At 47.4% G+C, this 13963-nt stretch overlaps 2 protein-coding genes across 4 annotated transcripts in view; one reads left to right on the top strand and one right to left on the bottom strand.

Annotated features, from left to right (window-relative positions):
- The window catches only part of NMNAT1 (nicotinamide nucleotide adenylyltransferase 1), a 61785-nt gene that overhangs the window by 20633 nt on the left and 27189 nt on the right, over positions 1 to 13963 (top strand). The gene's annotated exons all lie outside the window — the stretch shown is intronic.
- On the bottom strand, positions 4504 to 13884 carry LZIC (leucine zipper and CTNNBIP1 domain containing). 3 transcript variants are annotated; one of them, XM_066637388.1, is made up of 7 exons: positions 13802 to 13884; positions 11180 to 11305; positions 9456 to 9591; positions 8093 to 8191; positions 7664 to 7759; positions 5864 to 5945; positions 4504 to 4901 (listed from the first exon to the last, which is right to left on the bottom strand). In XM_066637388.1, exons 2-7 carry the CDS (start codon positions 11278 to 11280, stop codon positions 4843 to 4845), a joined length of 573 nt encoding a protein of 190 aa, XP_066493485.1. In that variant the 5' UTR covers positions 11281 to 11305; positions 13802 to 13884; the 3' UTR covers positions 4504 to 4842. The 3 variants fall into 3 exon arrangements, with proteins under 3 accessions (XP_066493485.1, XP_066493484.1, XP_066493483.1); XM_066637387.1 differs by having other exon boundaries at positions 13698 to 13872; XM_066637386.1 differs by having other exon boundaries at positions 13716 to 13872.

Below are 13963 nucleotides of genomic sequence, written 5' to 3'. Positions count from 1 at the left end.
AGCTCCTCCATTGAGTTGCTGCCCACAGGCCTCCTTCACTTGGGACAAATGCTGTCCTGGTTGAGTCTCTTCCCAGGAGCCATCCCTGGTAATCTTCTTCAAAACGCATGGCAGAATCTTTTGTAATCCAGCTGCCACCCTGTGCTGACCCCTTTTGTGTGACAGCAGGGATGGATTATGTCAGATGCTAAGTAAGACAAAGGTCCCTGCACCGGCCTAATTATCTGGGGCTTTCTTCAGAGAAGGTGGCCGCCTGTTTTATGGAGGATCCAACAGGTATACAGTCTGCCTTCTGGGAATTCCAGAACTCCCTTGCAGTTAATTTTAATCAAGTATTCCTGCATCAGAAAAAAGATGGGGCAAAATGTCACCTTCACATAGAAAAGAGGTGTAGGAGGCAGAAAGCGGAAAAGTGCAGTTCCCTCTGGTTGTGTGTGACGTTTTGCATGCCACAATTCTGCAGAATCCAGAAATGGGTATTGAGCATAGAAGGCGACTGCCAGTGGCCTACCTCAAGGGCTGTTGTGAATGCCAATGACTTCAAGGCTGCAGAGCACATTGCCCATTAAAAGTGAGACATATACTCAAAAAGAATAGCTGCTCCTATCTCTCTGTCAACTGAGTTGACTCTCTCCTTCCCTGGATGGGCTTCAGCATCTATGCAGTTGCAGGCAAATTTCTTAAACGGATTAAAATTTTCAACACCAAGCATTAAGACGCCTTGAGCCTGAATTTCTCTTGCTTTAAGCAATTTTAGCTTTAAGATTTGGATGCTTAAAAGTGAAAAAAGCAGACCTCCTCCTGCCACAAAAAAATGCATCCAAAATCACATATTGCAACTGAGATGACTGGAATTGTCAGAGGGAGCCCTGTTAAGTGGCAATAGGTATATCCCCCAAAAGTAAGTGTGCTGGGGGGGGGGAATACATCAACAATCAAAATAAAATGCATTCCTCCGTGACAGCTTATTAGACAGAGATGAACAATATGCAAAGTGGGATGAAAAAATGCAAATCTCAAGGCAGAAAGCAGGAGATCAGAGGCAGCAGCCTGTTTCCCTGCTGGTGCAGTGGCTGGGTTTGGCTGAAGGCAAGGATTTGTGCCTGCAAAGCCCTGTTTCTGCAGGCAAAGGGCTAACCCCCTAATCATCGCTAATGAGACTGCTGCAGCATTCAGGGAAAAGAGGTCCCTGCACATTTGTATACGCTGCAGTCAACCTTTCACAGTTCCTTTAAATATATACATGCAAAGGGTTCTCCCACATGCCAAGAGAACACTGGTGACCACAGAGCCACAGAGAACACTGGTGACCACAGCCAAGGTGGTCCAAAGCGTCAGAGCCCAAAAAGGAACACCCTAAACCTAGGAAATGCTGTGCTGAGACTTCCAGGCTCATTAAGTTCTCCAGATCGAGCCCCAGTTCTTCCTCTGCCAAGTCCAGTCATACTGCTCTTCTCGTTTTCTTCGGGGCAGGGCTGTTCTCCCACCTTCCTTTGGAATATTATGAACCCCCGCAGACTGCAGCATTCCCCGACATAGATGTGTCCAGCTGGAAAGGGCCCCCTTCTCTCACATCTACCTGTCATGCAGCTTTTAAAGCCGCAGGATCCCTGGCGTAGAAAACCAAAACGTAGGAATTGTACATTGCATTCTCTCCCCCCATGAACTCCTGCTAAATGAGTTTCTTTTGCCTGCAGGAACTGCCCACTTGCTCTGAGTAATTCTGTCTGCTCCAACAGGCTAGATTAAGCCAATAGGGCATCCTGTTGTTCCTTAGTGGTGCAGCTCACTTACTTGAGGCAGCTGGGAGTTTTGCTTCCAGTCTGCTGATCTCTGAAGCCAAGCAAATGTGAGAAGCCAAACCTTCTGCCATGTTAATGGGAGGGCTCCAATGCAGTGTGAGCTGCCCCCTCAGTTGCAGTTTATGCATCCAACGACAGCACATGGCCCAGCCTGTGTTAGGATTAGGAATTGGCAGAGAATCTCCACTGTCACACATGGCTGCAAAGCACAGGCAAGGCCTGCCCTCCCCCCACCACGGACAGTGTTTGCCTCACAGGGAGGACTGAGGTTGCAACTAGAATCACACTGGCAGTGTGGGGTGGGGCAGCACTTGCCAGCACACCTCTGGCTGTTCTACAGTGTCCAGTGTCCACCATTCTGTGTGTCTGTAGGAGCTTCTCACCTAGGCCATTTCTGCTTTGAACTGTAAATGGATGAATGATTTCACACACGCGCACCTTGCATGTAGAAAGCTAGCATGCCAGGAAAAAGGCTGCAACTCAGGTTTATCCCCAACATGCTATTTTTTTCTGTCCATGGGAAGCACAGGCACATTTCCATTCAAATATGGAAATCCCAACACCAGCCACTCACAGCCCAAAGTGGTACAATCCACAAATCTACTTAACTTGTTAGTCTAAAAATTAGTTGTTGGGGGGGGCAAAAGTAGGACATTTCCCCCTTGCCTGATTGCAGAGCTCCTTTGGAACACTGCCATCACAAAAGATTGGTAAAGTTAAGAAGGGTTATCTCCATTCCCCTTCTGTCAGGTGGTTGGTTTGTGGGAGATATGCTAGGCCCATTGTTCATTTGCAAGCAAACCATTCCTCCCACCCTCTTCCCCCCATCTCATTACAGCACTTTCAGAAATGCTGAATAAAGGAGAACTGAATTGGTGCAACATTCTGCCAGTTCCCCTTTGGCGACCCCCACATGGCTGCAAGCCAAGAAAACAGAATATATGCACTGTATTTGCTTCTTTCTTAAGCAGTAGGGAAAATGCAGCAATTTCTCAAAATACAATGGGGGAGGGGGGTTCATTTGGGATATATGGAAACAGTAAGAGAGGTGATTAATGTGTTGCTATTAACTCATATTTTACACCAAGCTCTAAGGTGAATGGGTTAAGCAACAAGTTGAGAAGGAGACAAGAAAGAAGGTGGGTGTTCAAATTAAGTAAAAGTTCTCTCGCCCACCCCGTTTCAGAGGCACAAGGTGAACAAGGTATCAGTGCCGCTTATTCAGAAGAACCTCAATGAATGCATCCTATTTCCTCTTGGGGTCAATGAGATGCTTCTAGAGGGGAAGCCAGAGGCTCTCTGTGGCTATCTAAGTTAAAAGGTGTAGCAAAAAATGATCCAGAAAACAGATTCTGGGGCTCCAACCGTGCAACGTCCCCAAGAAACCTTACGTGACATAAAACCCTTCTTCAATAGGGGCCTGTTAAGAAACCCTCCATTCACACAAACCAGGCAAACTCTAGGCCAGGTGTGTCAAACAGAAGGCCCAGGGGCTGGATGCCGCCCACGGAAGCTTTTTATCCGACCCTCAGGCTCTCAACTGCTGAGCAGTGCTGAGGTGTTAGTGCTGTAAGGGCGGCCCACATGAAAATTGGGCTCTTCCATATCTTGAAATACAATCAAGATTTGTGTATTTTCTTCTCTGTCATTTGCGGCTAATGAGTTCCTAAGTGAGAAAAAGTGCTTATTTTTGGTTATGACCTGCTTAATGGCATCACTTCCTGCCTAATGACATCACTTCCAGCCCTCAGCCGGCATCATGAAGTTTGGTATGAAACAGGTTTGATACCCCTGCTCTAGGCAATACCCATTGTGGTACAATGGTTAGAATGCCAGACACAGACAGGCTATGGTTCAAGTCCCAGCTCAGCTAGAAAGCTCACTAGCTGGCCTCGGACCAGTCACAATTTCTCAGCCTGACATACCTCATAGGGTTGTTGTGGAGATAACATAAGGGAGACCAACACATGTACACCATCCTGACTTCCTTGGAGGAGGGCAGGCTAAAAAGGTTACTAGAAATACTACAACAAGAAACCAACAGGAAAGGCATCTTAAATGCATACAGTCCAACCTCTGACAGTCTGGTAGGTCAAAAGCAAGCATCTTGAGTTGTGGCTGGAAGTCCCTGGGGGGCCCTGCACCAAGGTCGATGATGAGCCAGTGTGACCTTCATTCAGCAATGGAGAAGGCCAGGCCTACAAAAGAAGGTTCACTCTGTTTGTTTGTTTCTACTTGGAAGGAAACTATTTCATGCCGCCCCAGAAACACGAGAGAAGAATGGCAGCCTGCAGCCAAGAACACTCCAGGCTACCAAAGGAGGCCAGAGACGGGGCCCCTTGCTGCTGCCGCTGACCGCTTTCCTTGTCATCCCGACCCACAAAGTTAAATTGCTGCAAAAAGCTCCCAACGGGGCAGCCATTATTCACCAATCAAAACCTGGCTACACAATGGCCTCCATTCATGCCCAGAGCAGACCAGGCAGGGCGAGAGACTCTTGGTTTTCAGGCAGTTGCAAGCACAAGGTTGCTATGTGACAAGCAGAACTGCACAACCTTTCCTTACTCCCCCCAAAAAGGTAAACAAATGCAACCAAGCTGCTGCAGAGAGCAAGACGCGTAGCTGTCGACACTCAACGGCTGCTCACCAGAGAGGTTTTCTTCCATCACAGGACAAGGTGAAAAAAGGAGAGAGAGAGAGAGAGAGAGAGAGAGAATCTTTTACTAGAGAAATTCTAATTCAAAGACATGAAGGAAGAAGACACCTGACACAAACCTGCTTCCATCCAAGAAGAGGACAATCCCAATACATTAACTATGGACTCTGTATGTTGAAAAAGTACCACTTAGTGTTTATGCCTCAGCACCAAAGGTGCTGAGCTTGCAAAAGTGCACTTTTTGCGCAGGCTGGGCCTGTTCAGATGAGGGGCATTACAAAAATTTGTAAGAAACACACAAAACAACAACATGGTTAGAAAAAAAACAAAACGCCCAACACAGTCGAAGAAGGCGGACTGAAGTGCCCCACAGAAGGAAGACCTTCATTGCTGTGATTTTTCCACTTCAAAATTTGCCAGAGCGAAGACTTTATCCCCAGAGCCTGGAATGAAGCACACACACACAAAGGTCAAAAACAGCAGGCTCAGAGCACCTCACCTGAAAAGAAAAGAGGTATATATTTGAGCTTAGAAAGAAAGAGAAAAGATGGGGGACTCAGTGCCTGGAGGCTTCAGCTGGCCCCAGTATTGCAGCAAGAGTTCTAGTGGGGGCATCTCGCTCCTATCCTGTCTCCTCTTTATCGGCCACCAGTGTGCCAATACTTCCAGGCTCAGTTAAAGGTGTTGTTGGTTACCTTCAAAGCCTGTACTGGAGTGAGATCACAATAAAGAACGGTCTCTCTCCATTTAAATTGGCTCACTCACTTTGTCCAACACGGAGAGCCCTGCTCCATGTCTCCCCCTTCTCTGTGGCTTGTCCAATGGTGCCACCTCTCTTCCTTCAAACCCCTCCCCAAAACCCACCTTTTACACAACCCCCAGTAGTTCATTTTCCATAACTAAAACCAAGTACACATTACTGAAGGATAACTGAATTGCAGCAAAAACAAGAGTCTTGCAACACCTTAAAAATGAATTTATTTCAGCATAAGCTTGCATGACGTACCACAAAATAATAAAACACATGCACAGGCCTAATAAAGATTCAATTTCTTGAATCTCATCAGATGGATTCCACTTCACAACCGCATGTATTAAATGCTGACAGAAAGCAATTAGTTTTCAAGGTGCTACAAGAGTCTTTAGTTTAAAAAACCAAAGTCTATTCTTCCCCCCACTCACCCTACTCCCAAACCTTCCCCTTTGTTCCTTTCTAAACAGACAAAGGCCTCCTGGGCAGAGCTAAATGGAATAAATAATAGTAGTGTAGATCCCACGTTATGCTCCTAACCAACACAGAAACCAGGAAGGATTATGCATTCAGGATTATGAGCCATCATGTTGTTCCACCAACTAGGATGAAAAATCTAGATCAGAAAAGGAAATAAAAAAAAAAAAGATTTACCAAGGTCATTGGAGACTCTCTCAAATTGGCTGAGCGCAGCTCCAGCATTAGTTGAAAGAAATGTCTCATCATCAGGAGTCAGCTGAAATGAACACAAACAAATCAGCCACAGAAGTCATTCATACAGCAGTTATGTGTGTAGGCCCCATGAACAGGAAGAACACAATCAACAGAGGAAAGTTATAGAAAGCTGTTTCAGGTCTAAGGTTGAATTCAGGCAATCTCCAGTATGAAAAATGGTTTAGAAGACTGCAGATTGACTACAGTGAGCCTTGGGCCAGCACAACTCAGGAGGAAGTCTGAAGCTTCCGATTGCTTGAACAAACCACAGCTTCCTGTTTGAATATGAATTGTTCAAGCTTCCATTTGTTCATAAGCCAAGATAACAGACCATAGTTTGATACTGATTTGCAAGAGAAGCCTGTGAATTAATAGGGGTTTGAACAAACCACCGTGCCCAATATTTGGACAAAACAGGAAAGTGAGGTTCAGTGGCGTAGCTAGAGGGGTGCAAAGCGCCAAGTTTTGTAGCGAGCCTCACCACAGCATGCAAGTGGCCCCTCCCCCTTGGAGCCATACTGTGCAGGGGGAACAAAACAGAGGCAAACACTTCTATGTTGCTCCCCCTGCCAGAAATGGCTCCAAAGGGGAGGGGCAGCTTGCATGCTTCCGTGAGGCTCCTTGCAAAACTTAGCACTTTGTACCCCCTCAGGCTATGCCACTGGTTAGATTAGTTCAAACCAAGATGGAAATGCAAAACTTCCTCCTCTTGCAAGCAAAGAATGTGCACAGCTGAGGGTCAGCTAAGCTCATCCACAACCATAAGAACCCAAACCTAAATTCGGCCTAAGTATCAGACAGTATGTTAAATGATGTTGCAGAGTACAGGTGCAGCCTATTTATGCTGATTTAGCTATACCAGGTTCGGATTTGTCTCAATGCAAATGGGGTAGGGGAACTGAAAGTCACACACACCTTTGTCTCCTTTGCCCTGCGATGGTATCTCCCTCCTTTTCTAGGCAGCCCAAAACACTGCAAAAAGGCTCTGCCTGGCACAGGCAGGGAAATAGCCCTGGAGCCATGGAAGAGGTTCCCCCTTCAAAGGAACTGTAAGACTTCTGGATTGCCTGAGCCAGCAAAGAGACTGAAGAGGGGAAGGGGGGGGCGGAAAACCTCTGCAGCCAGAGCACATGCAGCAAGGTGGAGCTCTCTCTCTCTCACACACACACACAGGGGCAGGTGCAGTAGCAACAGAGGGGATTGTTTTAAAAAACCCAGGGAGAGTTTGCCCTCCCCAGATGGTGCAGGCGCTCTCTGTGCTCCAGCCCAAGGAAACAAAACAGCCCAGCAAGGCTACAATCCTTTCCACACTTTCCTGGGAGTAAGCCCCATTGACTAGAATGGGACTTACTTCTGAGTAGAAATGCATAGGACTAGACTCTCAAAAGGTCAGCATCCCACCTGTGAGAGAATCAGACAGAGGGCTGAGAAAGGAGTGGAGGGGATTGATAACAGCTGCCTTAGTTTCCTTCCATCCGGAAGTGTCAGGCTGCAGTGTATTTGCGTAACTCTATGGAATTTAGCACAACACATTTTTTGTTAATCTCAGAGTCATGGAACGGAACCAACGCAGATAAATAGGCTCCACCTGTAGTTAAAACACTAGGAGCAAGTGTGTTACAACTTTGTTCACTGACACAAGGATTAGTGTTTTCAAGAAGTTATAAAAAAGAAATGAAAATACCAGTTTATCAGGGAACCAAAACTCCATGTGAGCAACATGCTATCCCAAATCTATACCTTTTCGCCAAGTTTCCGGAGAGCAGTGAGGATCTCCACTTTCTGCTGGGTGTAGAGATCTCGATCCAACTTTCCAACAATCAGATCTCTGTCCATCTATACGGGAGATTGGGATGGGGGAGGACAAGGGAAAAATCACCACTCTCATAGTTGATGAATAAAGACATGCACGCCTCATAACATTAATTCCTAATCTTTGTGTCCTGTGCAAAAGGAATTAATCAAGGAATTAATGCCTTTGGCGAGTGAGCAATCAACAGAGGCTGCCTGCTGCATCATGAATTCGAACTAGTGTCCCCTTTTTCAGAGACTCTAACCACTACACCATGCCACTACACCGCTCTGACTCAGAGACATCAAGTGGAATCCGGATGGAGCAATAGTGGTGGAAGTGTGGAGTGGATGTTTAAAGAAAGAAAAGACCTTTACCTCGGCCAACCTTGTCCGTAGCTGCCCAGGCTGTTTCTTGGCAAACATTCGAATGACTTCAGGGGTTTTAAAAGCCTGACTAATAGCTGCCTGAATAGCCTGGAAGAAAGATTGCAAGCCAAAACTCAGCACATATTGTCAACAGCAAACATCTCCATTGCCAGGTATAGCACCATTATCAAATACATCAGCAACCCACGGAGCACTTAAACTCTCTTTAAATAAACCCACCCAAAAGACCCATCTGTTATCATACCAGGCACTTCCTGCAGCTCAACAACTTAACACACAGCTAAGGGTCCAATCCTACCCTATCCAACTTTCCAGCAACCACAATACAGTCTTGAGGGAAGGGAACAAACATTCCCTTGCCTTGAGAAAGCCTCCGTGACTGCCTCCCCACTGCAAGATGCAGTGCATGCCCCATTGGCATGGCTGCATCAGCCCTGGAAAGGGATAGAATTGGGCCTTCAGTTGCAAAGTGGCCTGTTTCAGCAGAAGAAAGAAGCCATAATTTGTTGGATCCTGAAATAACACATAAGATGCTTGGATGCTACCCTCTACTTTTCATCCCTCCCTTCGTACACCCAGGAAAATGCAAAAAGTTCATTTGTTAAGCCACTATTTCCCATGACATCTGAACTGGGAAACTATGGTTTAAGTCAAGGTTTTCCATCCTTTTTTTGTCAGTACTTTTCCAAGCATCACCTTTTCGGGATACACTTTTAAGTGCCCCCTGAGATGGCAGCTACACACAGGAGAGGGCAGCTTGCCTCAGAGTTGGACTTTTGCTCTGTTGCCTCCTTCTCCAGACTGTGCCTCATTTGAAGGGACAGTTTGCGCACTAGTGCATCCCCACCCAAATCACCTCCACTTCTAGTAGGGTCCGGCCGGGCAGGACAGTGTTCTGTGGTCACCATGGCAGTGGGGATAAGTCCACCTGCCATACTGTCAAGAACTACTGGTTCAAAACCACTGGTGTACTCTAGAAGGTATTTTCACCCTTTCTATCAAACCAAAATTCCAGGCCTCACACAGAAAGAATTAAAAACCTATAGAGTTATAACATCTTATCCCATAAATATACTTTGGCCAACTGCATCCACTAAAAAGTCAATGCTAACTAATGGCTACAGAAAATGATGCCCAAGACCAACGCACATAGCAACAGTGAACAGCACAATCCTGGGCATACCTACTCAGAGGTGAGCCCATTTATTTCTATGGGACTTACTCTGAGGTAAGTGTGTACAGACTGCATCCTAAGACTTTTGCAATCCACTTTTCATTCTGTTTGAGGCTGCACTCTGGACTGCTCCATAATTTCAGACACACTGCTGCAAGAAGCCACCCACATACTTACCAGCTGCATCCCGCTAAGCTCATCCACCAAAGTCATGTTTCCAGACATGATCTTCTTCAGGGAATCATTGAACTCACTCAGCTGCTCCAGAGTCTCATTCTTGGTTTCTTCATACTCATCCGCATCCAGTTCGTCTCTGAAAGAGAGCCAACAGTAGGATTCAGATGACAAAGCCCAGCATGTCTCTGTCCCCATCTCCTGTTTCTTACCCAAAGTAACCCACATGATGTTGACCATGATCCTGCAAGGAAGCCAGTTCAATACTGGACTAAAAGAGAAAACTTAAAAGACTAAAAAACAGGCCACCCAGGTGCAGTACAACTCCCACTGTTCAAAGCAGCATGATGAAAAACACAATACCAGCATCATAATGACATTCTTAATGTGGTCACCAGGAAAAAGCTGCCCACGGTGAGGAAAAAGCAGCACAACGTATCATCCCCACTAACCTTTTAAGATGATTTTAAAGGAATTCTAGAAAAAGGCCAACATTCAAAAAGTTGTTTATTTAGGATGATCCTGAGCATGGCACTACAAGTTGTACAAGAAAGCAGGTCTCTGCCTCAAAGACCTTACAGTCTAGGCAGGGCCTCTGAGAGGAATTGTATCAGGGGGTACAAAGTTTCTCTTGGGTCCCTTCCCAAAGAGGGAGGAGTTAAAACAGAGTGGGGGATAGCAAGGGGGGTGGGCAGAATGGGGGCAAAACAAGCAGGAGGAAAGTGGCAACAGCCAGAATAGCCATTCTTTGGAGCCCAGGTCTACCAGTTCTGCCAATGCAGAGCTCAGGACTACCTGCCTGCCCAGTGCTGGCAGCTAGATACAGTAATATGGGAAACCAAACATACTCCAAAGTCTCTCTAAAATCTTTTAAATATAGAAAATCATTGCAGGAGAAGAGGATCATTGTATTTAGGCTCACACTAGAATGGAAAGTGACCTGTGTGCACCAAAACTTGCTTCTGCAGCAGCTGCAGTCCTGCAGTTGTGTCACTGAGCTCCTCTACACTCCTTCATGGTAAGTGGATCCACAAGCTGAAGAACTACTGTAGCAGGTCAGTTTCCTCCCAGTTGTGACACTGTTAAGGAATGTATGCATTTCTGGGCCTGGTGTGTATAGCTTGTGGCAGTAGTTGCTGCCATGTGCCCACAGTAATGCCCTCAGCATCATGCGCAGGCAGCACGTTGAGTTAGGAAAATGTAAGATCCCAGGACATTTCTGGGCCCTGTCGTTTGGCTCCTGGGCCCAGGTACAAATTACCCCCTTTACCCCCTTCTCCTAGGCCCTGAGTCTAGGAATCAGCACACACAGACAACAGAGGAATGGGTGCTGAAACAAGGCAGGATGAACAGGGAAAGAATATACAATTGTTTCAGGGTCCAGTCCTATCCGTCTTTCAGCACTGATGCAGCCACACTGCAACCCCAAGGCAAGAGAACAATGTTCCCTTACCCTGAGGATGCCTCTGTGACTGCCCCTCCACAATGCAGTGCACACCCTGTTGGCATGGCTGCATCAGAACTGGAAAGTACATATACTTAAGCTCAGAGGATATGGAGACTAGGAGTTTGTGCCGCATGAGTATACACACAGTCCCATCCTAGTTCAATCAGCTAAAGGACAGGAGGAGGAGGAGGAGAATAAAGATCTGCTTTCATCCTGCTGCACAAGGTACTCTGCAAAACTTTCATGTCAGACTGATCTTTACCTGGAAGCTTCGTGTTACCTGCACTCTTCCAGATCTTGCAATTGCTGCATTAATCTGTCCAGCTGCTCTTCCAGGTTCTGCTTCAGCTTACTGGTCTCAGTTGCTCCCCTTGAAGCCATTTTAAACTACCTCCAAAACAGACATCTGAGGGAGACAAGAGGTGTATTTGTTGGGTGTAGATAGGAAATTACCAGCACAAGTGTTATAGAAGAAGAGACCTAAAAGGACTTTGCACTAGGACAAAGGTCAGTTTTTATTCTGCTGTATATTTAAATGTTAAGAACAGACAATACTCCATTTGGGGGCTCTCTTGGTAATTAAGTGCAGAGACAAGCTAAATGAAGGTAGTTTTAGAATAGGACAGCCTATTTCAAATGTAGGACTCCATTTTGCTTCTCCCTCCGAGAATGGCTCCAAAGGGAGGGGCAGCTTGCCTGCCCCACTGAGCCTCCCTGCCAAACTGACTGCTCTGCCCCCTTCCTGCTACACCACCGACTCCCAGGAAAGCACGTATAGGATTGCAGCCCAACTCCCTCTTCAGCTTGTCATCACCATTCTCAACTCCACTCAAAGGTATCAGAACCCCTATGCCACACCACTTCAGTGGAGTAGCTAGAGGGGTGCAAAATACTAAGTTCTGCGAGGAACCTCACTGCAGCGTGAAAGCGGCCCCTCCCCTCCCCTTCCAAGCAGGGGGAGCAAAACAGAGGCGAATGCAGGATGGAGCGCACGGGTAGTCAAGGTGAACGCCTCTGTTTTGCTCCCCCCAGAATGATTCCAAAGGGGAGGGGCTGCTTGCATGCTGTGGTGAGGCTCCCCACAAAACTTAGTGTTTTGCACCCCCTCTAGCTACACCACTGCACCACTTTTTGTTCAGATCACACTGAATTACTATGCCAGAGAAAACAGTGTTTAAATTCTATCAGCTACGTTGTTCACCATTAAAGGTGGCAGATAACCCTAGTTTACTCCAAATGAGCTAAACCTCATGAGCCTTTGATATATCCTTGTGACTGGACTTTATTGTCTGCCATCGAGATCTAGCAGGAGATGGAGAGTTGGGTGTTGTCTTTTTCCATGTGCTGCTGCAGAATTTAGGACAAGCACGACTTTAGAACAAACTGGAAAAATTGTAAGCTTTGACAAGCAGTAGCATTAACCTTCACCCCTGGGGGCTGGGGGATAAGAATAGGCCCTCAGTTTGGCTGTACTTGTCATAAGAGGTGACTAAACAGCCACCAGGTAGATGTCAGCCTGGGAAGGCAGCTCATCTGAGAGAAGGAAAACTCTGATCCCAAACCTCCACTGCTTTGTGGCTATATCCAGTTATGGAAAAGGCATCAGGAGAAAACCTTGAGGTAAAATCAGGAGCCGGAGTCCCTGAGGCAGTTCGCAGCTGTATACAGTCACACGCTGGCAACTCCTGCAACGCTGCTGGAACCAGCCGTACTGGCTTCTGCCTTTTCATTGGACCATTTCAGCGACGTGGAGAGGGGGAATTTGCTGCATGGGTAACAGTCTATCCTCCATACCTACTTTACCCAGGCTTCGCGCACTGGAGAGGACACTCTGTTCCAGAACCACTATTCAGAGCGCGATGCCATAGTCTTCCGAGACTGAAGGATGCCAACATGATGAGCATTAGCCTTCAGCATATTTAGGATCTGGATTCAAATGGAAAGTGGGCCTTAGGCAGACTCAGAGGAGGCTCTATCAACCTCAATACTTTCCACCAATGGCAAGAACATTAACAGAAGACATGCTACTGAGGGCCCAATTCTATCCATAAGAACAGCCCCACTGGATCAGGCCATAGGCCCATCTAGTCCAGCTTCCTGTATCTCACAGTGGCCCACCAAATGCCCCAGGGAGCACACCTGATAACAAGAGACCTGCATCCTGGTCCCCTCCCTTGCATCTGACATAGCCCATTTCTAAAATCAGGAGGTTGCACATATACATCAAGGCTTGTAACCCATGATGGAATTTTCCTCCAGAAATTTGTCCCATTCCACTTTAAAGGCATCCAGGCAAGATACCATCACTACATCCTGTGGCAAGGAGTTCCACAGAACAACTACACACTGAGTAAAGAAATGTTTTATTTTGTCTGTCCTGCCTCTCCCAACACTCAATTTAAGCAGATGCACCCTGGTTGTGGTGTTATGTGAGAGGGAAAAGAGCACTCCTCTACCCACTCACTACATCCTGTGGCAAGGAGTTCCACAGACTAATTACATGCTGGGTCCAGAAGTATTTTGTGTTGTCTGTCCTGACTCTCCCAACACTCAATTTTGGAGGCTGTCCTCTGGTTCTGGTGTTGTGTGAGAGGGAAAAGAACCTCCCTCTGTCCACTGTTCCCATCACCACATCCTGTGGCAGGGAGTTCCACAGACTAGCTACATGCTGGAGCTTCCCAGGCCCACCATGGCTTGTCACCTGCTCCAGCTGGCCAGATGTGGGGCCTCTGGGGGTCGACCCCACGAGCACCCCCAGCCCTGCACCACCCCCAATGACCCCTTCCTGCCCCACCCACCACGGCCACTCCCCTTACGCAGCACTCCTCCTCCGACCCCCGCGCCCAGGCTCAGGCCGCCCGCCGCAAAATCCTCCTCGGCCGCCGCTCTCCGAATCACATACTCTCCCCGAACCACGAGCGGCTTCCGCGGCAGAGCCTACGACCCCTCCCCACTTCCGCTTTCGGGCGGTGGGGGGCCTCTTCGGGAACGGACCGGCGGCCGCTTCCGGTGCCCGCGACCAATAGAAAGGCGCGCTGTGGGCACGGCTGTGAAATGTCCCCCC

This window comes from Tiliqua scincoides, chromosome 9 (assembly GCF_035046505.1).
Source record: "Tiliqua scincoides isolate rTilSci1 chromosome 9, rTilSci1.hap2, whole genome shotgun sequence".
Classification (NCBI taxonomy): domain Eukaryota; kingdom Metazoa; phylum Chordata; class Lepidosauria; order Squamata; family Scincidae; genus Tiliqua; species Tiliqua scincoides.
The sequence above is the reverse complement of the archived record's forward strand: the minus strand, read 5'-3'. Positions and strand labels throughout refer to the sequence as shown.